Raw genomic sequence first — 24,973 nt, forward strand, 5'->3', positions numbered from 1 at the left:
TTTTCCATAACTTGTGCAATTCGGGATAATACATTTCAACAATTCAAGAGCTCATTCCAGAGCCAATTAAAGAGCTTAAGCACTAATGAAGAAAGACATTGGAAAACTGTATATTAAAAACTAGATAAATTCTCAAATGGATTTAGTGGAATTTAAATAATAGTAATTTAAATAATACAAAGTTGAAAAATTCATTTGAAAAGCTAACTTCTGGCTGTCAAATATCTGAACTAGTAATTTAAACTGTAAAATGTACTTAAATAACTTCCATTAAAACTAAGAAGATTGAAATTGTTGAAATTTAACTATAATAGAAAGATTGAAAATTATTGCATATTTTATATGTGACTTCTTTATATCACACAATACTTCAACCTCAAGTTGTAACAATGCAGTAATAGAAAAAGTTCGAAGGATAACGATTTCATGTATGAATTATTCAGTTTATATAGAAAAACTTTTTTTTATAAAATTACATCATGAAATAGTTGACAATCAGAAATTCCCACTCATATACACAACGATAGTAAAATTATAATACCGTATAATATCTTCTTTATATCCTCTCTCTCCCCACACACCCCTCCCATCTCATATTATCGTACTGCATGTTATTAGATAAATAAGTAGCTTAGTATAATATGAAATCCGACCATGAGAAATTAAATGCTTTCTCGTAATGGCAATAAACTCTAAAAGGAGAATAAAGCATATATATCCTTATATCTATATACAGTACATGTATAAACATAGCAAAATTAGCAAATTTAAGTTTCTATTGTTCATTAAATGATACAGAATGTGTTAAATAATAATAAGAAACGAGCAAATTACTGTGGCGTGGAATTATATTGAAAATACAGAAAAATAATTTTTTTTTTGTTCACCGCACGATTGTATAAAATTATGTGAAATCACATGATATACATTCCGTAACACGCCCATTTGCTTTCTAGACGTCCACAGAATTTTAAATGCTTTTCAACAATAAAATGCTTTTCTTGTATTTTGTTTGCTAAGGTTTTTATGTTTGAACGCACATGCATATATTATAAAGATAGTTGTGTGTTCCTATATGCTTGTTTTGCGGTATTGAGTAAGCAAATATTTGCTTTTATGGGAAGAAAATTTTACGATGTTGAAAATTTTCTTGAAAATATCAAACAGTTAGGGGTTTATTACTATGTGATTTTGTGGGCATTAAGTGTTGAGATGAAAGTTTAATGGCTTTTTGTAAATTTAGGGGTTCGGCAGGAGGGTTTGTTAATGACTGTCATTAAACTATCGTTGCTTAAGTAGGAATCTTGAATTAGGGTTGGGGTAAGTTGTTGATATTTTCATTAAATGACCATTTTCTGTATATTATGCTGAATTATAAACATATTTTGATGAAATTACTAGCATGTTCGATGATTCTATGAATAAAGATGATATTCAATATTCTAGTCACTTTACAGAGCAAATGATGTGACATAGACATGGAACAAGTTCAAATTTATCCATTAGCTATGCCACCACAGCCCTCAAAATCTTCAAAATAATTAAAAATTCTTCTTTGGGTTTCCGACATTTAATTGAAAATTTTTCTGCGTAGTCTGACGATTTTTCGAAGAAATTAATGAAATTTCAGCTGAAGTTCTTATTTTTTTTTCAACCTAAATAGATTAAAATCACTCAAGTAGACATAATACCTATTACTTAACATTGATACAAAAAATTCAGCAAAACTGTCAATTCCAAAAAAGATTTTCATTAAAAATTTGACAGCTTCTTGAACTGAAATTGCGATTTAAAAAAGGACCAAAAGGAACTGCTGTTTTTCTAATAACAAATTATGAATCAATAACTCACCTACTATCCTAAGTTCAATAAATATAGATTCGGGTGGATGCGTCGAAAGCTGGCACTCATAAAGTCCTTCGTCCTCTTTTTGGGCATTTCGTATTCTTAAAGCCCAATTACCTAGATGTCGCGTATGCTCTACTAGAAATCGATCATCACTACTATACGTACTAAGTCCAACAGTCAATAATAAGAAATCTTTTCGTCGAAACCAACTGACCTGAATTGAAAAGCGTATTTTATAGAAAAGAAAAACAAAAAATCACGTAATCGACTTTTTTCCATTGCATTGAAAAAACAACATTGACAGAAGTAAACATTAAATAAACGTTGAATAAAGCGAACATAAATAATTGATATTTAATACAACAAACAACATCAACAAAAGAATTTAATGATTAATTTATGAAGCTATATTAAAAGGAAAATTGGGAAAATAAGGATGAAGGTCAGGATAAATTTAAATATATAATTTGGGATTTTTGTTTTTCGCAAAAAATAAGCTCAATGAAAATAATAAAAAATCCTAATAAAACATTCCTCTCTGCTGCCGCGTTCTCATCATTAAAATATTATATTTACGTAAGGGTATCTTTACCAAAAAAAACGTGCGTAATTTATCCTTATTTCAATTTTAATGGCATATGGCAGTGGTGGGTGACCTTCTGTTTTTCTCGGTACAACTTGATGGTAAGTCTCGATTGTAACCGTTCACGGCATCAAGGTATTGACACTGAATTTCATTCAGATAAAAGTTTGTCTTTGTATCGGATGAAACAGAGCCAATCCCTTGGCTTACAGCATACGGTTCATAACATTTCCAAATTATTTTGACTGCACACTTGTATACCGAAACATCCAGATTGCCCCCCACTGACATATAGCCTTCTTCATTAAATAATTCACGTCACTTACAGACGACCTTCAAAATGTCCAATATTTAATGGAACTTAAAGCTTTAAGCCTCTTGTTTTCGAGAAAGAAGATGAAGAAAAATTCATTTTTAACATCTTCCGCACATAAATATCTAATGCGATATTGCTATAATATCTAAAACCAAAATAGAAAACACAGCCCACGACACACAGGCAAAATACTCCCAACGACTTATTTTCATATATAATTCAACATGTTTTCAAATGGAATTTTCATGTCTTAGTTCCTTCACCTTTTTACCTTATTTCGTGATGTTATTTTACTTTTTTTTTCGCGCTCACAGCGTTGTTACTTCCAGTGAAAAACTTTCTTTTTTGGCATTATTTTCAATACAAATATTTTTTTATTTAGCAAATATTTTTCAAATCGGTTTTAGATTTCCGCGAATTGTTTTTCAAAGGAAAATAGACCAGAATTTCATTTGTGTAAGTTGCCTGTCATTTTAGTTGGTATTATTGTGATGTAAGGGAAGCTTTAGTGGGAACTGAATAATTTTTTATGGTTTTTTCAATGAATTGTTTACTATTGAATTTTTGAAGGCTTGGATTCTTTGGAATTCTTATTTTATTATTCAACTTTTTAAAAATATTTTTATTTGTCAAACTTTCAAGGAGCTCTGATGTTGTTTATGCATTATTAAATGGATTGTTGGACTATATTTGTATAACAAACATAAACAATTCCTTGAATATATTAAGTAATTCTTTTCTGGTCAGTAAATTACATACAATTTTGAACTAAATTACAAGTTAAGTAAATACCGAGCGACACAAATCAAGAGGGTTTCTCTATGGAGCTTTTAAGGCTAAATCAAACCTCTTTGATTAACTTCAAATAGCGGCTTCCATTTGATGTTAGCAAAAGTGGTTTAGCGACCATAAATAGACAGCTAAATAGCAGAGCCTTCTTCATTTGTGTCGCTCGGGATTAGCAACTAGATTTTAGTTCCTTTAAAGTAATTTAGACATTTGAAATTCTTAGAACTAATAATTTATTGAAGGTGGATTCTTCAATGTGGTAATTAAATGGCACATTTTTCAATTAGTCAATTAAGAATTACCAGAAACATTTTAATTAACAGAAAAATTATATTAGGGTGTAGATCAACTCCAACTTTTGAATATTTTAATTTGAAATTTTAGGTCAAAGTAATTGTTTATAATTATACAAGTAAATTGGGTGCCAACGGAAGAAAAATATTTTCAAGAATTTTCCTTGACATTCTAAGAACCTTTTATAGCCAACGCTTTAAGAATACACAATGTGCTGCATAAATAATTTCTTAAACGCTCGTTCTGCTTCAGACAATTTTTTTATATCGATTTCCTTTATTTCTAATTTTTTTTTTCTTACTTCTTGTCACCTAAATGCCCGTCATTTATTTAGATTACTTTTCTGTGAATATAATTTGACCCTTTGTGAATGGTTGCCATATGACTACAATTTACTTTATTAGATCAATTACTCAAATTTTTAACTGTAAGGCTTTTCCATATTTCTCATAAAAAATTGATAAAAACCCAAAATTAAGCTGTAACCAATGAACGTCTACCCATAGTCTGTAAGAAAAATAAATTTAATTTTGCAATATGCTAAAAGGTTCAGATCTGTTCAAATAAAAAAGCCTACAACAGATGCGAATATGTGAAAAACATTGTCCGTCCTAAGGCTATACTTTTTTTTTAAAGAAATGTGTAAGTCATGTATTATGCTGTATAAATGAAGTCTCATTCACCATGACTTTTTTTACATATTTTTAGTTCACACCTTTCATTTATTTTCACTCAGTTCTGTGTCTAACTTGAAATTGAATTTATTCGATCAATATTTCTTTCCATTCATATAAAGGCCCAAACTTTATGTGTGAATGTAAACCCGTTTGCTTACAATATGTTTAACATAATGTGAACAGATGAGTTGAACAAAAAAGCTCCATATTCATAATTTAAATAGATTTAATATCATTATTGTTTGGCAATTCAATACATTCAATGTGGTGATATTGCCAAAAAAAAAGAGAGAAAAAGCAAACGGTAAGGAGCTTAATGTATAAATTTGGTTCCTCGTTTTTCACCATTGTGCATTGACATCATGTTCGGAAAAAAGCTATTGAAAGCTGAATAGGTCTTAAGATGACAGCATCAGTGACTTTATTTGAATGGAAATCATGAAATAAATATTCTTTTGTGTTTTTAAATGTCTTTTATGGAGGGTAAAAGGGGGTTAGAATGAGGAAATTTGTTGATAATGTTTATAGTGCCTAGGTTAGAAGATGCTTTCTATATTTGGGGTAAGCTCAATTATTTTGAAGCTTTTTCTTAATTTTTAAACCGTTTCAAATTAACCCGAATATCAACAATTAGTTAATCGATCCAAAAATTCGGCCCAGGCTATCATTACTCTGACTTCTTTGCCGAATCCGAATTAAATACTGCACTATGCCAGAGTCACACCGGTTTGATGACAAAATTTGGATGTTTTAGTCGAAAAATCCAAAATTTCAAGAGGATCTCTTCTGAAGTACACAAAATCTTGGCTATTTGGCTCTTGCTACAATTTTTTGCATCAATAGCGTCTCCTTCTTCTTCCTTTGATCTTAAAAACTCTACCTAACTTGCTGCAAATGTGTTAACTTGCTCCTGCATAGAAAAAGTTGTAATTTACCCAAATTTACTTAATAATTTAAGAAGTCTACATCCCTTGCCAGTCTCCATGTCATTTTGAATATCAAGGGGCTTAGTCGTTCGAAAATTCAGTGTCAGAAATGTAATGTAATTGGCTTTTTTCTCTTTTCCTGGATATTGAGGATAATATTTAAATAGTCTATCTTGTATAGTTCTAAAAAACGAACATTTTGATGTATAATATGTTAAATAAAACACTTTAATTAAGCCGAAATTTAAAAAACAAACTCGATTTCTGACACTGAAAATTTGTTACTTAATCTGAATTTTTGGACAAAAATGCTTGTAATTTTATGAATAACGAGTAGTAAGGTACAAAAATTAGTCGTACTTGTTCATTTTTCAATTCTATACAATGCAAAATATCAAAAGTTAGTCAAAAACTGGTTTAAAGTAGTTAAATTAATAATTTTTTGTAAAAGCGTTAAGAAAATTTTGAATTTTTCCATACAAATTTTTCGGAGTTTACAACAACAAAAATATTCACAAAAATTCGAAAAAAATTAAAATTAATAGCTTAATCTGTTAATTAATGAATTTGAATTGAACTAGAGGCTGTATTTATGTTGCCTTTTTGTGTTTTGATACTCAGATTATTTAACAGATGTCGTTTTTTAAACTTTTGAGTGATTTTAGAAAATGGAACTGTTTTTTCGTCTAAGCCCCAAGAAAATAATTCTCAACCAGCAAACATCAAATTCAATATAATATAGCTATATATTATCAACATATCGATATGTATGTAAACATATAAATTTTTTAAGAGGAGCGATGGCCTATCCTTTCCAGAATGTAACCTTTTTTCTCTTTTTGTGCCTTCTCATATGAGATAAGAAGTGGAAAGACATAAGAAAAGAAATCCATAAAATACATAAAGGGAATTGTGGAAAAGAAAAATTTCTCATCGTACTCTAAAATTCATTTCTAAAGCACACACAAAAAATAAAGTAAAGCATACAGCGAAATTCAGAAGAATAGAATTCGTTCTTATATTTTTCTTTTAGTCTTCTTTATTTTTTTTTTTACTTTTTTTCGAAAAAAGAAATCTCATTTGATATTTTAATTCATGGACTCATTTCGAATTCTGTTTGCGAAATGAAACCTCAGATAGAATGAGATATTCTTTGGAAAAAAGGCGAATTTTTCCTTCCTTCGTTATTTTTAAGGGAAAAGACATGAATTTTAAATTCCATAGATAAACTTTTGTTCCTCCTTTCAATTTTTCTTGCCTTTCAACTTGGTTGTTTTCATAAACAAGTCTACTGTTTCTTAAAATGATTACTCAACTTCCTTTTTTGGCCTTTCACGAGTGACTTTCAATGAATTATAATGTATTGGCGATTGAGCATTCGCTTGAGTGCAATCATTCAATCTATTTAACTCAAAAGGATCTACAACATTCATGTTTATTTATCACTGACTTCCAGGTGAACAGAAAATGTAAAATTATTCATCAATTTCATTTTAAAATGCAAATAAATGCACACGAAATGGTAATGGTGGAGATATCAATGAATTGGTTGGAAACAAATTAATAGCTCAATGGTTGAATTATGCATCATTTCGATATTCATGGAATTTTAGAGGAGATGAATAAACGATTTCGTATTAATTTGTTAAATGACTGCTCTATTCACTTTATTAATAGCTTGATACAGTATGATGTTGAGACTTTTCATCAATTAATTCTATCGATGTTACCATGTAACGATATGACAAGTAGGTCAATTTGGAATTCGAACAGATGAGCTAACAATCTACTTTAACTCTTTTGACTAGTTCGTCAGAAAATTGATTTTTAATTTTGAATCTTTTGACCTGTTTCTGGATTTAGGGGTTGGATTCTCGAGTGTACAGTTATTCGTATTATAAGTTAAATCAGTTCAATAGTCTGCAGTATAACTAGAGTATAAATGAGCAAATAGCCTAAGTACATGTATATCATACGTCAGTCCATACGATAGTATACATAAATGCACGAGTTCCAGCTCATACAGGCATTCCACATTATTTAAATCTTTAATATTCAAAATCCAACTTTAATTTGCATTTAAAGATAACAAAAAATCAATAAATCACAATCAAAAGCTCTTTCTAGGTCGCACGGAAGTCAAAAACTCTTTCATTTCAAGCATAAATTTCAGTTCAAAAAAAATCCTTTGTTTTTATTAAATTTTCTCGAATGCCAATCGTGAAGAAACAACTTCCGTTTTTTGTTTCTGCATTTTTGCTTTCCGACTTTATGCTTTTGAGGTTTATTTTGCAAACAAAATAAGCAGAAGCTTCCCATTTTTTATATATATCGTATTTTCATACAATAAAGCTTTTCTTCTCATAAGAATTTTCCTTTTTTTATATTCCACTTCAAAAGGTTGTTTTCTTACTCATTCGTTATGAATATTTTTTTGGTCTATTAAAATATGGAAGGAGGCAGTGATGTAGTTGGGGGAAGGGTGTTGGAGGTCGCAGTTCAGATTCTGTGACTAAAGAGATTCAAAATTGAAGAGCTAGTCAAACTAAATAATTATAAATTGTAATTTTTCTAACTTCCAGAGCAGCATACACCCTTAGGGGCTGTTCAAGGGCAAGGGGAAAGTGAAGGTTGATCTGATTAAAGCAATAAAAATTCCAAGAATTCTCATGACATTTCTAGGAATTTTAATTGCTCATTTTTGAATAAAGTTCATTATTCTGCATCATAATAAGCAAACGTTCCCTGAACACACCCCTGAATAAAAGGATGATGGGTACGAATGAACAAAATAGGATAAAAAAATCTCAGAAAAGAACGACTTTGTTAAGTATATTGATCTTTGATGCTACTTGAATACGAATATAATTTTCTACGGCTCTTGTTTGAGCTTTCAAAACCACCCCGGAAAATATTTGCGGATATGAGAAAAAAAGAAAGTTCTACGAAGGGAAAATTTCTTAAGTAAAGCTGTAAAACCTTTCTCAATAGATTTCTATTATTATTATTAAATGAGTAAGGATTTAGAAAAAAATACAAATAAAGAATTTAAAGAAAATGAGTATGGCATGAAATTATAATGAAGTTTTCAATTTCACTGCTTTTGTTAGAGCTTGTCTAAATATGAGAAAGCGTTTGCGAAATAATTTCCCCTCTTTTTTGTATTCAGCTCTTTCACATCATCGTCTTCATATTATGTAGTTTCATAAACAATAGATTAACCAAAAATGAGCAAAAACGAGACTTTTTCTTTCTTCAAATTCTCAAGTTTCTATTTGCGTCTTATCTTAATTGTCTAAAGCAGTCTAAAGCATGAATGTTAAATATCTACATACATCAGAATCGGATATAAAGAGAATTTTCTATCGTGAAATTGAGATTTTTTTGAGGGAGAATTTAAAGACGTGGAAAATTAAAAAGTTTGGCTTGAGGATGTTGACTAAATAGCTTTATTAGCACAGTTTGACTTGAGGATTATCATTAAATAGCTTTATTAGGAGAATTTTCTGGATTTGTTCTGAGATTATGATGTTTTATTGGAGTCAATAACCGATTAACCGTTTGACTAGCACAATTCAGTTAATTGATCCAAAATTCGGCACCAGGATGGCTTGTAGCACCATGCCTGAATTACATCGGCGTCGTGCCAGATTTTTGATCGATTGAGCGACTAGTGCTATTCGAGTAAATTCAATAAACTTTAATTTCTGTGACTTTAACTTCAAAAATTTCCAAGAACTTCATGTTCATTTAAGTTTCAGATCGGACAACTTGATAAAAGTTCTATCAACCTTTCGTACAAAAACGCGTTCAATTTAAGGAAATGAAAAAAAAAAAATCTCTTCTTAAGTGCCATTAAAGAGGAAAACAGAATCGAAAAGACATTTGAAACTTCAATTAAATTTTATCGATTTTGACTTTTTTTTCTCCACATTTTACTTTCACACACAGGATGAAGGCACAGGAAGAGAAGAAAAAATTTGAATAATGTTTGTGATCCCTCCCGTATTTTCTCCGTCTTTCCTTTTTTTCACCAATTCCATTCCAATTTGTGTGTCTGTATGAATATTTCATCCTTGACTGAGACAGTGACGTAGCAAGGACAAATTAAACTTAAAGTTTGAGTAAATTTTGTGCATTTTAAATAAAAATTTGCCTTTAATCATGTCCTATTCCCTTGCTACGTGACTAATTTACACTCCCACCTTGTGTCCCACATCAACTTTGGCTGTGCTTTCTCTTTCATTTACAATTTGCAGAGGGATTGCTTTTGATAGGATTTTAAAAATATAAATACTTACTTACAGTGGCTGGTTGTGACATTGTTACACTACAAGGTAGGATTGCGAGTCCTCCTCGCTGGCTGATAACGCGAGTACTATTTTTCGTTATAAAATGTGTATGTACAGGTGATAACGAGTTTTTGTGCATGTTTTTTAGGTCGTTTGAATCTGTAAAACAAAAGAAATGTTAGATAAAAGAATTTAAAACAATCAGTTTAAAGATTTATGTGCGAACAATATTTTTTTACCGCTTCGACACTTTCTGCTTGACGAATTTTTATGACTTATTTATTCACAATGAAAAATCTTATTAAGAAATGAAAAATATAAGCTGATTTTAGATGTAAAAATAACTGATTTAAAATACATTGACGCACGAAAAATTTCCATCAATGATTCTTTTACATGAAACATTGACTTCTGATTTGTAAGCCTCTTTATAAATAATTAAAAAATTAAGAACTTTCTTTTACTAGCGCGAAGCTCATTGTTCATGCTCACGCAAAATATGACGGCAAGTTTTTCAATTTTATTATGAAGCAGAAAATCGATAGATGTAAAATTATACAGAAAGGAACAACTTAGCGTCTAGTAATTAAATGATTTTCCATTTCAATACAAAGCTTTGAGTTCAATCATAATTAGAAAGTTTATTTATAGACGAAATGGAATTGGAATTTGATTTTTTAAATGATTTATTGAAGTAATTTTAACTAATCGTTTAGAATTACGAAACATTTGATTTTCATTTTCAAAACGCGACCCAAAAATCGAAATTTTTAAACCAAAAATGTCCTTAAAATAGTCAATTAAATGGACTTCTCTTTATTAAAAATTAATTATCTCTGTCCGACAATTGTTAATTCCCTTCTCATAAATTCAATAAATAACAAAAAGTTAAATAATAACGACCAATAATACGACTACTTTGAATATATTATTAACCCTATACGGACAATTTATAATGTTAATTTGTTTCAAAATTTGTATACCGATAATAACATTAATTATCACAATATTAGGCAATTTAACTAAACTTCTTTTATTATTGTAATTTAATATCTTGAAAACAGCAATCAATATGTTGATACATAATTAGAACTTGTTATTGCAATTATAATGAAAATTTAATTAAATTTTCCAAGAATTTCATTTCAATATCCAACTTAATTTCAACGTAATTAAGGAGAATATTCTCTTGAACAAATAATGAGATTTTTTATGAAGAAAAATTTCATATTTCTTCTTGAAGTTTGAAATGTTTTAAGGACAAAAAAAAATTAAATTAGTCAAATTTTCTTTTTCACATGAAAAAAGTCTTGAGTTTTTCATAAAATTTTACGACAATTACGAGTAATTTTTCAGAAAACAATTTTACATTTTTACGGCAATTGAAAATAAAAATTTCAACACTAAAAACAATGAATGGGAAATTTCATTATTTCAATTGGCTAACTTTCAATGAGATTTTATTTGACATTTTGAATTTACTGGGTGGACGGTTGTTGGGGCACGATAATTCAACTACATGACCTCGTAGAAAGATGTAGTTCAACTTAGATTAAAAACAATAATTTTAAATGCATTACATGAGTTACACGAATAATTTACATAAAAACACACTTAACCAGAGCTCTAAATTTTCCGTAATACCAAGAAACGTATGAAAAAGGAAGATTTAGTGGTTGAATTAACCAAAATCTTTTTAATGTTTAAAAGCACATAAGTCTGCTGTTTATAAATTTAAACCAATTTTTAAATATCTCTCGGATTCTGAAAAAGTCCAAAAACTTTTCAGTAAATTTAAATTATGATACATTTTCCGATCTGTAATTACACAACATGTAAATTGTTGACTACCCGACAGTCATGTGGACAAAATAATTATTAAAAAATGGCGACTACTTGGAATATTTGCCTAATTTTGGTTAGAAATTTCGTTTAACTTGTATATAATTTAATAACCATATTGTCACTCATTCATAAATTTCTACAAATTTCAAATTTCATCATCATTTTTGATGTATAGTTCGGTTAACCCTAACAGACAAAAAGACCGCTTTTAGGTCCCGCAGTGGTATTTCTAAATCACGAAATCATGCTCTTTGCCTGTTAGGGTAATGAGTTAAAATAATTTAAAATTCATATAACCTCTACAATAGGCATAGCAAAATAAAATAACATGCAATTCCAAATGCTAATATTCATTAATTTAAATAAAAATTACTTTACGTTTACTACTTTCTAATTAAGCCTATTGTAATGCCATTAATTAAGTCAATTTTTAAAAAATTTAAAATTTAATGCCACAATCGTTGCCAACTGCATGTAAAATTCATTTTTCCATCTCTCTAATTAATTTTAATTTATTACTACGTTTTGGTTTTTATTGTACATAGTTTTTGAATTAAAACCAGAGAGAAAATTTCATTCAATTTTTTCATTTAAAGCATCATTAAAGCTGAGCTTGTTTTAAACTTCAAAATTAATTTATTTCAAACTTTTCTCAACACGAAAAATAAATTATTTAAATTTCATTCGATAAAATTGTGAAATTTGAGATATTTCATATAACACGCAATATTTCAAATCAAAGGAAATTGAATAAATATTTTTTTTATTCAGAATTGTCATTTTGAGGGAAATAAAATTCAATAAATCTCGGTTAAATTTGATTTGAGGCATGACGCAGTTTCATTTGACATATAAAATGTCACATTTTTTAAATGTGTATGTGGCAAAAGGTGAAATTTGATGATTTAAAAGCCCAACCCTCCTGCATGTTGACTTATGGTTTGGAATTAACCTTTTCGAGAAAAATGTCAAGCTTTAAGATAATTAAGGAAAATTTGAGAAAGGATTTCAAGGATTTTTTAATGGAATTTAATACAGAAAATTGTTATATAAGTTATATGATCTCAAAATACATTACAAATTAAAAACCACAACAACCTTGAAGAACATTTACAAGAAGAGTACTTTAAAGAATTCAAAACCAAAGTAAGTAAATAAAAATACTTCTCGAAATTTTATTTTCACAACATTTAATCTCATTTATAAAATGCTTTGAATTGGTTTTCATACTAAAAACTTTTAATGCTTGTTTTAATGAATTCAAAGCATTTGTGGGTGAAGCAAATCTTCAAAGCATTTCATCTTAATTCTAAAGTTAAAGTACTTTAACAATCAGAATGCTGAAAAATAAGTTAATCACAGATTAAATGTGGATAATGAATCATTCAGAAGAATATTTTCAATTCTATGCTTCATTTGCAGATGCAAATCATGTTGTTCACTGTATAGATCCCGAGCATCGCATTCTAGGCTTTAACTTCTAGCTAAATTAAAAATTTCTAACACAACAAAATAGCTTCACAATCTACATAGCAATGGTAAAATTCATTTACAATCTACCTTCCCCGAACCCGACATCTACAAAGACATCATCAGAAGACAGCAAAAAAGTACGAAATAAATTTCTAAGAATAATTTCAATGCGACATTCTTTAATCATGTTCATTCATGAAGAATTCTGTGAAACAAGATGTTGGGAACCTTATTACATTTTCGTATCTATGATTTTGATTCCAGAAGGAAAAATTTCTAGAAATTCAAATCACTTTGAAGTATTTTATTCTGTAGAATGTCCTTAAAGTAATATTTTTAAAGTAAAATGAGGAATTTGGCATACTTTAATGTTTATTTTGACTGTTGAATTCCTTAGTATTTTTAGATTTTTAAAGAATGTCATTTAATTTTTCACAGAATAAAATACAATATGAATGAGATCAAAATAAATCATTAGAAATCTGAGGAGATCAAAATATCTTAAAATGTCAGATTTAAAGATTTTTGAAAAGAATTTGAATGAATTTTAAAGAAAGATTTTTACATTTTTGAAATTTTTGTTCGAGCTTCGTGCTCATTTAAAGTTAAAAGAAGCCTAAAAAGTTACTTGAGGTGAAAAAGCATGAAAATAGTGTCTTTATGCAGTCGTTACTCAGGCTTTGAGTCTGATGCATCCAAATCCGACACTATGCTAGCATCACTCTAGCTTGGCGACACTATTTTCAGAATTTATTCACGCCATATGTCTTCTAGCAGCACAAATCCATCCAAAACAAACTATATAATCAAATCTCATCACCTTAAATTTAATTGAATATCAGACATTGACTTCAACAACAAATATTCATTACAAGTCTATCAACACTTAATCAAAAACACATCATTAATTAATTTAGAAAGTGACGAGCAAAAACAAAAAATTTTTCCAAAATAAAATTTTTCAATTAATTTTCATTAGCTGCTGATAAAGTAATTAATGACATAATTTATCATTAGACAAAATTATCTTATTTATCGCAATGTAATCTATCTTTAATATCCATAATAATAAAGTCTTTAATTCCTCTTCATTCGGAATAATTCATTATAATCTGAGGAATATAATTACATAGACAACAATGGACGGGAAATGAATGTAAAAAAGCTTTATAGAAAGCAGAGCTTCAATTTCGTAGGTAAAATGACCTTTTTTTTGTGAATACTTATTAATTAATTTAATTTGAAACAATCGTATTGCATAATTGATTCTTAAGCTACGGTTCTCGGATGTCTAAAAATAAAAATTTGTTTTGTTGCTTGCCATGCTTCATTCGTTGAAATGAATGGCATAAAAGAACGTCTGTCAACTTTTTATTTGCGACAAATGGGTCGATTAAGAGTGATGTCACGAAATTGGATTTTTTGGTAAATTTTCGAATATTTATTTGACTTAGCTCTAGATCAGTGGTGGGCCACCTGAGCGTCGTGGCTAGTGTGTCGTCGAGTTTTCCTGAGAATTCCGTGAATCACTTGTATAGTTTCGGTACAAAGTTTGTCACAGTACTCAGAAAAGGTTGCTCATCACTGCTCTATATCCATGTACCCTCTCCATTATTAAACATTACACACGAAGATCCCCAAAGGAAAAAACTCTATAAAATCCAAAAAAGGAGCTTTCAGAGAAAATTGAAAAGTTCTTAACTAATTTGCACAGTCATATAAGAGCAAGACATGAAATTATTAATACACAAATGTCCAATAAATTAATTCAACACCTGTAAAACCCTAATTAACACTTATGGTATTAATAAATCTTTTACCCTCTATCTTGTTAAATAATATTAAGCTACAAGAGCTCCCTTTTCTCCTTTTTATTCATTCATTCATTTTCCACATATGCGTACATACGCACAAATTGAATTTCATCGTTTCTTCCTATTCAACTTCTTCTTCATCCGGCAACTGATGTGAAAAAAAAACTTCGATGTTTCTACATTGTAAGCTGATCCGTTCTTAAATTTTGTTTATGGCTTTAATTTTCCTCCTATAGACATTGTTTCTCTTCTTTCTTTTTTGTTCACATATTTCATACGATATGATTTTTTTTACTCTCACATTTTCTCTTTCTGTTAAGGTTCTCATATGAAAGTTAGTCAAGCATGAACATTATTTTCCTTCTTTTTTTTTGATCTTGTAATGTCCTTGTGATGATTATTGCAGGTTTTTATGAGATTATATGAACAGATTGATGATTTATTGTGTGAAAAATAATTTATGTAGCAACATTTTAAGACATAAATTAGATAAGAAGGATATTGAGATGGAGGGGTTTGATTGGAAAAAGTTATGATCTGTTTATTAACATTTTTGTCTAGATTTATGCTTAGCAAGATTTTGATTGAAAATATCAAGTTTCATTGATAGTAGAAAATGTTACAATTGTTATAATTTTAGAGAAATTCATCCGAGTTAACTACGATACGACTACAGATGAGCCTAGTACAAGGCAACCAAAGAGAGATTTTAGATCTATGAGATTACAATTGTCATAAACAGAGCTCTATGTAGATTCTTTGAAAAATGCTTTTGGATTTCTAACTGAGTTAATATTCCCAAGAGACACTAATGATGAAAGCTCTGCAAAGGAGCTTTTACGGCTCCGCTATACAGAGGCGGCTTCCATGTCCGTTTTGCGTTCATTTTGCTGCCAAAGTTAGTCGCGACAATTTTATGTTAATGAATAAGTTTTAGCGGAATCTTTAAAGTAGTCCGTGGGAGATCCTTCTTCATTTATGCTACTTGGGATGAAATCGAACAAAATTAAACAATGAACTTCAGAATTGAGTTCATTGGAATTAAGGTCTTTAAAATTCTGATTTTAGTAAAATTTTGTTCAACGACTTACTTCTCAAAAATTTTATAATCCGAATTCATTTAAAGACAAGATTGGATTCGAAAGAAAATAATCCTTAATTCCTAAGTAAAATTACATTTTTTTGCAGAAAGAGTCTGCTCATCTGGTAACCAGAATATACTCTTGAATTCGTTTAAAAATAGAAAAAAAGATGATATTTGATAAAATGTTTTAAAATTTTCAAATCTTTAAAGATAAAGAATCTTTTAGGAGACATTTTAAAATTACGGATAACATAGGGGAAGAGATCCATTTGAGACTTTAAAATACAATTTTTAGTGTTACATAATTTCCTAATTTTCCCTTAACAAACATTTAAAATAAAATAAAAAGCATGTAAATATAAAATAAAATGTTCCTATATTTAAAACCTATGAACTGTAATTAATATATAATTCTGTTCAGCGTATACAGCTTCGAGGCTTTAATCTGTTAATCATGAGTTTTTAAGCTTCCATATAAAAATCATGTAAAGTTCGTAATTAACAGATGAATAAACGAACAGAGTTTGCAGAAGCTTTTTTCATTCGGCATTAAATAAAAATCTTACATTTAATCGCATGACATTTTTCATATTCAAGCTTTTTTCAGCTATACTGCTTCAATTCTATGTTCAAGTTTAGAAACGTTCTGAATCAAAATTTTTTGCACTTTTTCCAATGGGTTATTTAAGACAAAAGAGAATAGGAAATGAAAGGGAAAAAGAAAAATAAAAATCAGTCGAGCATCTTTTTTCGGAACATAAATATTTATGTAAAAACGGTGAAAAAAAGCATAAAAGTATGGAGAAACTCGAAAGAAGAAAACTTTTTTCTCCTTTTTATACTGATAATCTTACAAAAGAAAAACAGAAAGAAGATGAAATGAAATTCGTATATGAAGCTTGTGATATAAATGATACGCATTTAGGCTACATATTTCATAGAATCTCATCTCTTACATTTTCATACTTTTGTTACCATTGCCGCATTGTCTATTTATTTATTCAACACATTTTCGTGTTCTTAAATGTAAAAATCTACCGAAATTTTCACTGTGCTTACATATATGTGTTGAGATTCTCTAATACATCACTTCGTGCATCTGATTTGGATGGCATTTGGGGGTTCTTGGGGTTCGATTTGTTAGGAATGGTGGGTAAATGGGTTTTTGGGGCTTTGACTCGATTTCGTGTAAAATTTGAATTTATTTAGCTTTATAATTTGGAAAATATGAATTTTTTGGATTCGGCCAAAATATACAAGTTTTCAGTTTTCAGCTGTACCTCATTGATAGTCCTAGCTTGCAGGCATGCAATTTTGGATGAACTTTAGAAATTTTCCAAATTTTCTAACAATTTATTGAATTTTCCACAGCTAACCTTTGATTTAGATTAATAAAATTCCAACTTTTAATCAAATCCTCGTCTTAAAATCATTAAAGTATCATCAACCTCCATCCAATGTAATCAGCCGACTCAATTTCCGCATCATCTTCCCATTCAAAAATGTCTTACAACTTAACCCAAAAAGCCTAAACTTTTTAAAATCATCCAATAATGGCATTAGCACAGTAATTGATATCAATATCTGAGGTCTTGAAATCTTAATCAATAATGGATCAAAAACAGCAATATCTCCAAAATCCTCATATTACTGACGATATCCAAGAAATAAATTCAATCATGTACTTTAACCCTCATAGAAAAATTCTTTGAAACATTCCAAGACGACTCAAATTTCTTAAATCTACTTGTTATGTCTAAATTGTCTCAATTTTCACCCAAAAAAATTGCCTCGTACCGAATCAGATGTACACCCTAAATATTTATGCTGGGCTTTATATCGAGAAAATCTGTTGATGAAAGTAAATGAAGGAATGAATACAACGTCTGTGCTCACAAAACAGGAATGAAAAAAAATCTCCAGCAGTCTCGGTATATTACTATTTTAAAGATAAACGTCAGTTCTTCTATTCACAAAAAAAACACCTTTTCTCCCTGTATTATATTCATGATTCCTAATGCTATCCGTAAAATTGTTATATGTGAGATAAGAGGCACAGTTGAAAGAAGAAAATATTTGCTATAGATAAACACAAAAAATGTATGAAGGCTTTAAACATATTTATGTGAATCCTTGTACTTTGTATACAATTTTTTGAAGGCGTAAAAAGCTCTTGTGCTGTTTGTGGATTTTATGGCCTTTGTGGAAGAATGAAAACACTTTTGGCCTGTATAAATGAGCTATTGGGATTATGCGGTGTTGTATGATATGTCATATCGAGGTTGTATAAATACACATATACACCAAAAAAAAGGCTGTACTTTTTCAAATATTTAAATCCCGTCCTTAAATTTCTTTTTATAATTTCTTGTTTTGCTTCACCTCAAAAACCTCGCCTGAACTTTTATTTTGTCAAGAACCACAAAAAATATTCAAAAGGTCGAAAATTGAATGCTATTTTTTTTTTGGCTCCAAAAGATTACAAGAGAGTACGAAAAATATTTGTGTAATCTGTCCAAAAATAGCATGTTTTGTGTAAAATATCCATAGAACCATTTACTAGACTGTATTATATGCATAATTGATTAATACCTTTTTCCTTTCAATCGGAAACATAAAACTTGCATTCATACTGTAAGAAGAAAAAAAATTAAATTTGTAGGTTTGCAGTCACGAATTTTTCTTCTTTTAAAAATAATGGCGAGGCACGTTCATGAATCGAAAGAATTTAAATTACTGTGCCCTTAACTGAAGGCTTTTTGCCTCGATGAAATTTATATGTTTTTAGTTTTTCAACCATTTTTACGTGGAATAAGAGAAAGAAATAAAGTATGTTGAATTGATGGGGACGTCCCTTAGGGTGATTTTTTAAGAGAAATATAGTATGCATTTAATGGGTTAGTGTTTTAGTAGTGGAAATATGAATAATCTTTAGCTGTTCAGATCATTGAGATCATTGAGATCTATCTTTACAGAATTGATTCAAATGCAAATGTTTTTGGACTGAAACTAACTTTCTAAAAATTTATATGTTTTGAAAAATCTGAACAGTTTATAAAGGATGAACTGAATTCTAATTGTAAAGCTCTGAACTAAATTTTAAAAATTGAGGGAAATTTTAGTGATTTTTTAGAACATTAATGCAATTATCAATGCTCGATAGGACCAGCTTTAGCCGTCATCTGAGGGAGGCCATAGGTCAAAGTTGATCTGCATGACTTGCGAAATAAGTAAGTAAGTTAATGCAATTATGAACTAAGTGTAAAAATTTCATTAAATTCTGAATCTCTAAAACCAACTTTTTGCTCACAAAAAAGAAAAACATTAAAGCTCTCGTTAAATACATGTTATCTTTCAAATTAAATGTTCAGACTCCTCTGCAAGAAAAGGAACAAGAAACTTTACCTAAAAATAACTCACACGTGTATTACACAAAATGTAAAAAAGTGATAAATTGAAAGTTTCACAATTTCAGTCATAATAAATACGAATTCATCCACAAATATAACATCCACATCAACGCCAACTGTTATGCAGTGTAAAAATAATTCTGCCAAAATTTTCCCAATGGATGACTCACAAAACGAATGAGTAAGGTATGCGGTCAGTAACAACAATGAGAAGGGTACAGGATGGAGAAATAAAGAAAAGAAAGCAGCACAGCACAAAAAGTATAATAAATAGGATAGCTTGGCACTTTTTACAGTAACCTGACCTACACATAGTCTTAATAACACACAAAAAAAAAATATGAACAAGTTTTGTTTGTTTTTTTATAAGCGTGGAGAACAACAGGAACAACAAAAAAAAATTGTTTTAATTAGTTAGTGTCGAGGAGGTAAGAGGGCATGAAAAAGTTTATTTTTATTATAAACACACGTAAGCATAAAAAGAGCAAACACACACCTTTCCGCCGATGACGTCCTGTGCTTTGTATTTGATTATCCAAAAAGTATCCGTCCATTGAATTGAAAAGTGTTAGTAGATAGATTATGAATAATTTTTGAAGCCACATTTTATTTTAAATCCACCATTGGAATCTGCTTTTGCTTTCTTTTTTGCCTTTTTTTTCTTATTTCACTTTGATTCCCACACAAAAATTTTTATTATGACGCACTATGTATGATTGCGATTATACAAAAAATATATATATATTTAAATTAAATTACATTTTTTTTACCCTCAATTATTTTTACATTCACTCAAATTCTTTTAAATATAACAAAAAATTTCCCCACATTTTTCATCATTTCAGATCTCTCTTTTTTTGTGCTGTATGATAATGAAATTTACATTGAAGGCATTCTTTTTCTCTCTTTCTTCCTTATTCCTTCACATGCACTGTATATAGAACATAAATTTTATTCTAGAGCATTTGTGCATGTGACATGATTTTAATTCCACATTTCTCTTTTATTCATTCACTAATCACTTTATCACTTTAGTTCTTTTAAGGTTTTTTTTATTTGATCCAATTTTATTTTATGTAATGTTGTTAAATTTATGGAACCGGGGTCATTATCCTATCGATATCACTCAATATTCCTCGTCTTTCTTATTTATTTTTCAGGAAATTTCACTTCTTCTTACTAAAGCATTAATGTCCTTTTTTTTATTTATATTTGAATGCTCATTAGGGGGATGAATGTTAAATCTAAGATTAAATTTCTTTTATGTCTACATTATACCGAAACGAAATCTCGACTGATGAAAAGAATGAAATGTGAAACATACAAAAATATCCTTATGCTGCATTATCATATTGTGCTGAAGACATGCGTACTAACATTCATTGGAAGTGGACTGGAATGTTTAAGGGGAAATGAACCTCATTGCTTTCACGTGATGTCTAATATTTATACATGCACATATTGTATATAGGAAAGAAAAAAAAAAACAATGTAAGCGAAGCAATCTGTTATCGTAAAACTCCATCATCAAATTATCTATGTCAAGTCGATCACAGGTATTGACTTGTGCTAGGCAAGAGACATAAATTGATGTTGATGGGGCATGTTTTTAATATATGTCTCACGTCACTTGATTGCCTATTTTAGTCCAATATTTTTTTGGTTCTAATAAATTTTTTGGGTGACCAGATGATGGGGTGGTTTGGTATTAAGTATCAAGTCTCAGATGCTAATTTAATTCGAGGCTTTGAATTTTTCAGAAGGATAAAGGTAATCAAACTAATTAAAATGAACTTACTCACCTGATAAATATGAAAAATCGGGTGGAAGGCACAACAATTGTATTTTCTGAATTTTGATAGATGGTACTTAGACATTCACTGATTGTATCTTTTGGTATCGGTTTGGTAACTAGGCGGTTGCTAGCTTTTGTAATAAAAAGTACTCTTCAAGTTTGCTCACCATGCTTCCGTTGATTTGTTTTATGTTTGATGACCGATTGGTATCCGCTCTACTTGTGGTATTATTTGAAAATGTTATGATTGAGCTTGATACTTAAATGTTCTTCTTCTAAGAACTGGTTGAAAAGTTGCCTGCCACAGATGAAAATCAATTATTTTGAGATATTGTTTAATGTCATATTTCCAAATTGTCAATAAAATTTGGTTACTATGATCAATGCAATTCCAATTTGAACTCTAAACCGGTGCTTCTTAAACTACAATCCGTGACAGAACAGTATGGCGACAAAACAAATTTTCAGAAATAATGACAGATAAAATGTCGGGAACAGAATCACAAGTTTGTAATCTTAGCTCCACATAGGAACATGGCTGCAGTTAGTAAGTAAATACACCAAATTTGCACATGCAATGAGATTAAGTGTGCCTCGTTCAATACAATAAGAGGATCACTGCTCTAAACACACAATATTTTCCAATTTCAAAGCTCCATCCATATGGATACCCTCCTAACAGTAACAAGACACATCAAAAAAAAAATAATATTCCTTCAATATCGATGAAATTAAGCCCTTATGTATTAAAGGTGCAAGAAGGCGTAAAATAATATTATTTATGAACATTTCCTGCTGATGATGAAAAATGAAAAATTTCATTTCATCATAATATGATTTATGAAGATAAATAAATATTTAGAGCATGAAAGGCGCGATTCTTTTATTGACTTATCGTCTCGTTCCTTTCTTCCTGCAATATACACAAGCGTCGTTGCTACTTTTTTTTCATGTTGACTTCTTTTTCTTCTTGATGTTTTATTACACACTTTGATTTCTCTTGTGCTTATGCCTTTTCTTCTAGTTCCTTCATCTTAAAAGATTCTTTTCTTTTTTGTGTGTTTGCCTAACCCATTTATTTGATTTTTGTTAGTTTCCGCATTGCCTCTCTTTTATTTCATTTGCACCTTTTCTTTTTACTCATCGTCGCTCACTTTGTTTCAATAATGTTCAGATCTAAGTACACGAGAAATTGAAAGGCGAGAAAGTGAAAATAAAGGAGACATGAAAAAAGTCGGTGTAAAATGGAAACTAATGAATTGTAAATTCCCACAACTGTGAAGATGAACAGAAATTGCGCAGGGATGGCAATATGAAAAATTGAAAAATAAATATTTTTGCATTAAATTGATGAATTATTTGAAGCAATTTGTTGGAATTGACTGGGTATGTGGGTGCGATAAGACAGAATGTTTATTGGTGTGAAAGATGGATTAGAGTTGAAATTTATTTGGCTTTTATGGAGTCTTTTTGATTAATTTTGTGTGCTTTAGGTTTGAAAAAGTATTTTTTGGAGATCCAGTTGTGATTTTTCACTGAATTTTGACTTGTTTTCATGAATATTCTCAGATTTTCATGGATATTAGTTCAGATTCTGATGAAACTTGTATGAAACAAGTCTACAAGTTGCCTAATATAAGCAATAATACCAATTATGCTAAAATACATTCAAAAACCACCTAAAGCTATAAATAGAGCATTCAGACCAAACACAAAACCTCCGAAACCCCATCCACCGGAAACACGAACGTCACAACTGATCAAATACCCTAAGCATAGCAATCAAATTAAACGAGACCTTGAAAATCTCAATATTGAATTGCTCGAAGCTCATTTTAAGAATTTATTTACTCAATTTTCAAAGCAATCAAATTTGGTTCTATAAGATTTGAATTTCCACGAATGTATGTAATTAAAAAGTAATGTACTGTAAAAGATTTTCCATTTTTTTCCTTCTATTGACGAATTCGCTCTAAGGAACTCGGAAATTAAATTTCTTCTTGTGTTGATTTTTGCCAAAAAGAAAACTTTTTTTAATTTTTAATTTAAAATAAAAAAATTTTTGTTGGAAAAACTTGTCGTAAATTTCCCAAATTGATCATTAGAGGCATGAAAAATTCTCAGAACTTAGGCCCTAAGAATACGACTATACCATAATCTTTTGGTATCGAAAACTTTTACACACCCTGAACGAAAGATTGCCTTTTGGTATTACATTTTCGATCAAGTGGATTGCCTTTCATCGATGAGTTTCAATGTCTTCTTTTTCACCACTGAAGCAATAAAACAAAATCAAATATTTCGAATTTTTTTGTGTGTGTGCTTTCAAGAGTTCTTTTGAAGAGTAGATATTGCGGAATAAGAAAAAAACGGAGTGGATTTTCGACATTTGATTCAATTATTTACGTAAAAGATGCGAACAGATGAAAGCTTTTGCGACTCAATTTTATAGCTTTATTTTTATTTTAATGGATTTTTGGGTAAGGATTGGAAGTTGAGTTTATTTTTGTAAAGTGGATTTTTGTAAATTTTGTCTGTTGGTTCATCAACCTGTAATGGTATTATCTTAAGCATTCATCGACGGTTCATTTATTTTAATAATTAGAGATAAAATAATGTTAAATCCTTACATTTTTTAAATGCGCTGTGGGTGCTTCATTTGACATTTGCTTCATATTCTGAATTGTCATGCAGTGGTTTGAGTCTAAAGTCATCATATTCATGGTTTTCGTAACTCTCGTGTTCCTATTTATTCCGCTACACTGAAATCGGTTCCTTAATTGAACAGTGCTCAGAAGCATTAATTGTGTCTTGATCTCGTACATTAACCAGTTGTAGTATCTAAATTTCTGAAAAAGCGTCAATTTAGAAAAGCAAATGGCTGGATTTGAATCCAAAATCATCAAATCAAAACCAGAACTTGAAGTCGACTCGAATTTTGTATGAAATATTCCACTGGACTCCATGCCAAATCTGAGTCGACTTCAAGCTCTGATTTAAATTCAAGATTTGAGTCAAACTTACTCCAAAAATGCACTCAACTACTACACAATAAATCAATTAAGCTACAAAAACTATTAACTCAAAAATGCGCCTAATTTACTTCCTACAATCAGATATCTTACTAATTTCAAAAGTCTTAGACAATTTTTGTCCCACAAGGAAAATCACACAAACTGAAAAAAAAAGTTATTCTTCATCGTTGAGTGAAAATGAAGCAAGATGAAGAAAAATTTCAACTAAAAAGTTCCTTTTTTTTGCTCCTCTTGATATGAAGACATAAATTTATTAAAAGTTTTCCTTGGTCAGCTTGTTATTTTGTTTCTTTTTTTTTGAAATGAAGCATTTTTTTCATCACTTTATATTTTTCATTTTTCCAGTGAGAATGAGAAATGATTTGATGCATTGAATGTTGTTTTTTATTTTCTCATTCTTTGCATAAAAGCTCTCAATAAATATTTTTTATAATATTTGTTTCTCTTTGTCCTAAAAAACATAAATAACTTGTGGGTGGTGAGAGATGAAAAGAAACAAAAAAAAAAGAAAATGTTGATTTAACTTATAAACATTTTTCATTTGCGAAGCACTTGATGCAAAAATTGTGAAACGACGAGGAAATTTGTGTGAAATTTTGGAGAGGTTTTGGTGATTGGAGCGCATTTGATTGACTTCTTCTTCTTCTTCTTCCTTGGCAAAGGCGCCCGGGGGCTCATTCCCGCATTTAGAATTCGTCGAAAGCTGGATCTGTCGCTTGACTATTGTGAACATTTTAAGCACCCAAAATTGATAACATTGAGCTTCGATTTGAAGTCAAAATAGCCCATTGC

At 29.7% G+C, this 24,973-nt stretch overlaps 1 protein-coding gene across 1 annotated transcript in view; it reads right to left on the minus strand.

The window, feature by feature from the left end:
* The window catches only part of LOC139091472 (zwei Ig domain protein zig-8-like), a 30,861-nt gene extending 10,232 nt beyond the window's left edge, over positions 1–20,629 (minus strand). Inside the window, exons 1-3 of the mRNA XM_070641586.1 lie at positions 19,848–20,629; positions 9,739–9,884; positions 1,852–2,062 (exon numbers count right to left, since the gene is read on the minus strand). Coding sequence (XP_070497687.1) covers positions 1,852–2,062; positions 9,739–9,884; positions 19,848–19,956 — 466 coding nt within the window. The 5' untranslated portion in view covers positions 19,957–20,629. The remainder of the gene's footprint in view (positions 1–1,851; positions 2,063–9,738; positions 9,885–19,847) is intronic.
* Between the last annotated feature and the right edge of the window lie 4,344 nt (positions 20,630–24,973).

This window comes from Chironomus tepperi, unplaced genomic scaffold (genome assembly GCF_022539635.2).
Source record: "Chironomus tepperi strain 1889 unplaced genomic scaffold, CSIRO-AGI_Ctep_v1 contig_244, whole genome shotgun sequence".
Classification (NCBI taxonomy): Eukaryota; Metazoa; Arthropoda; class Insecta; order Diptera; family Chironomidae; genus Chironomus; species Chironomus tepperi.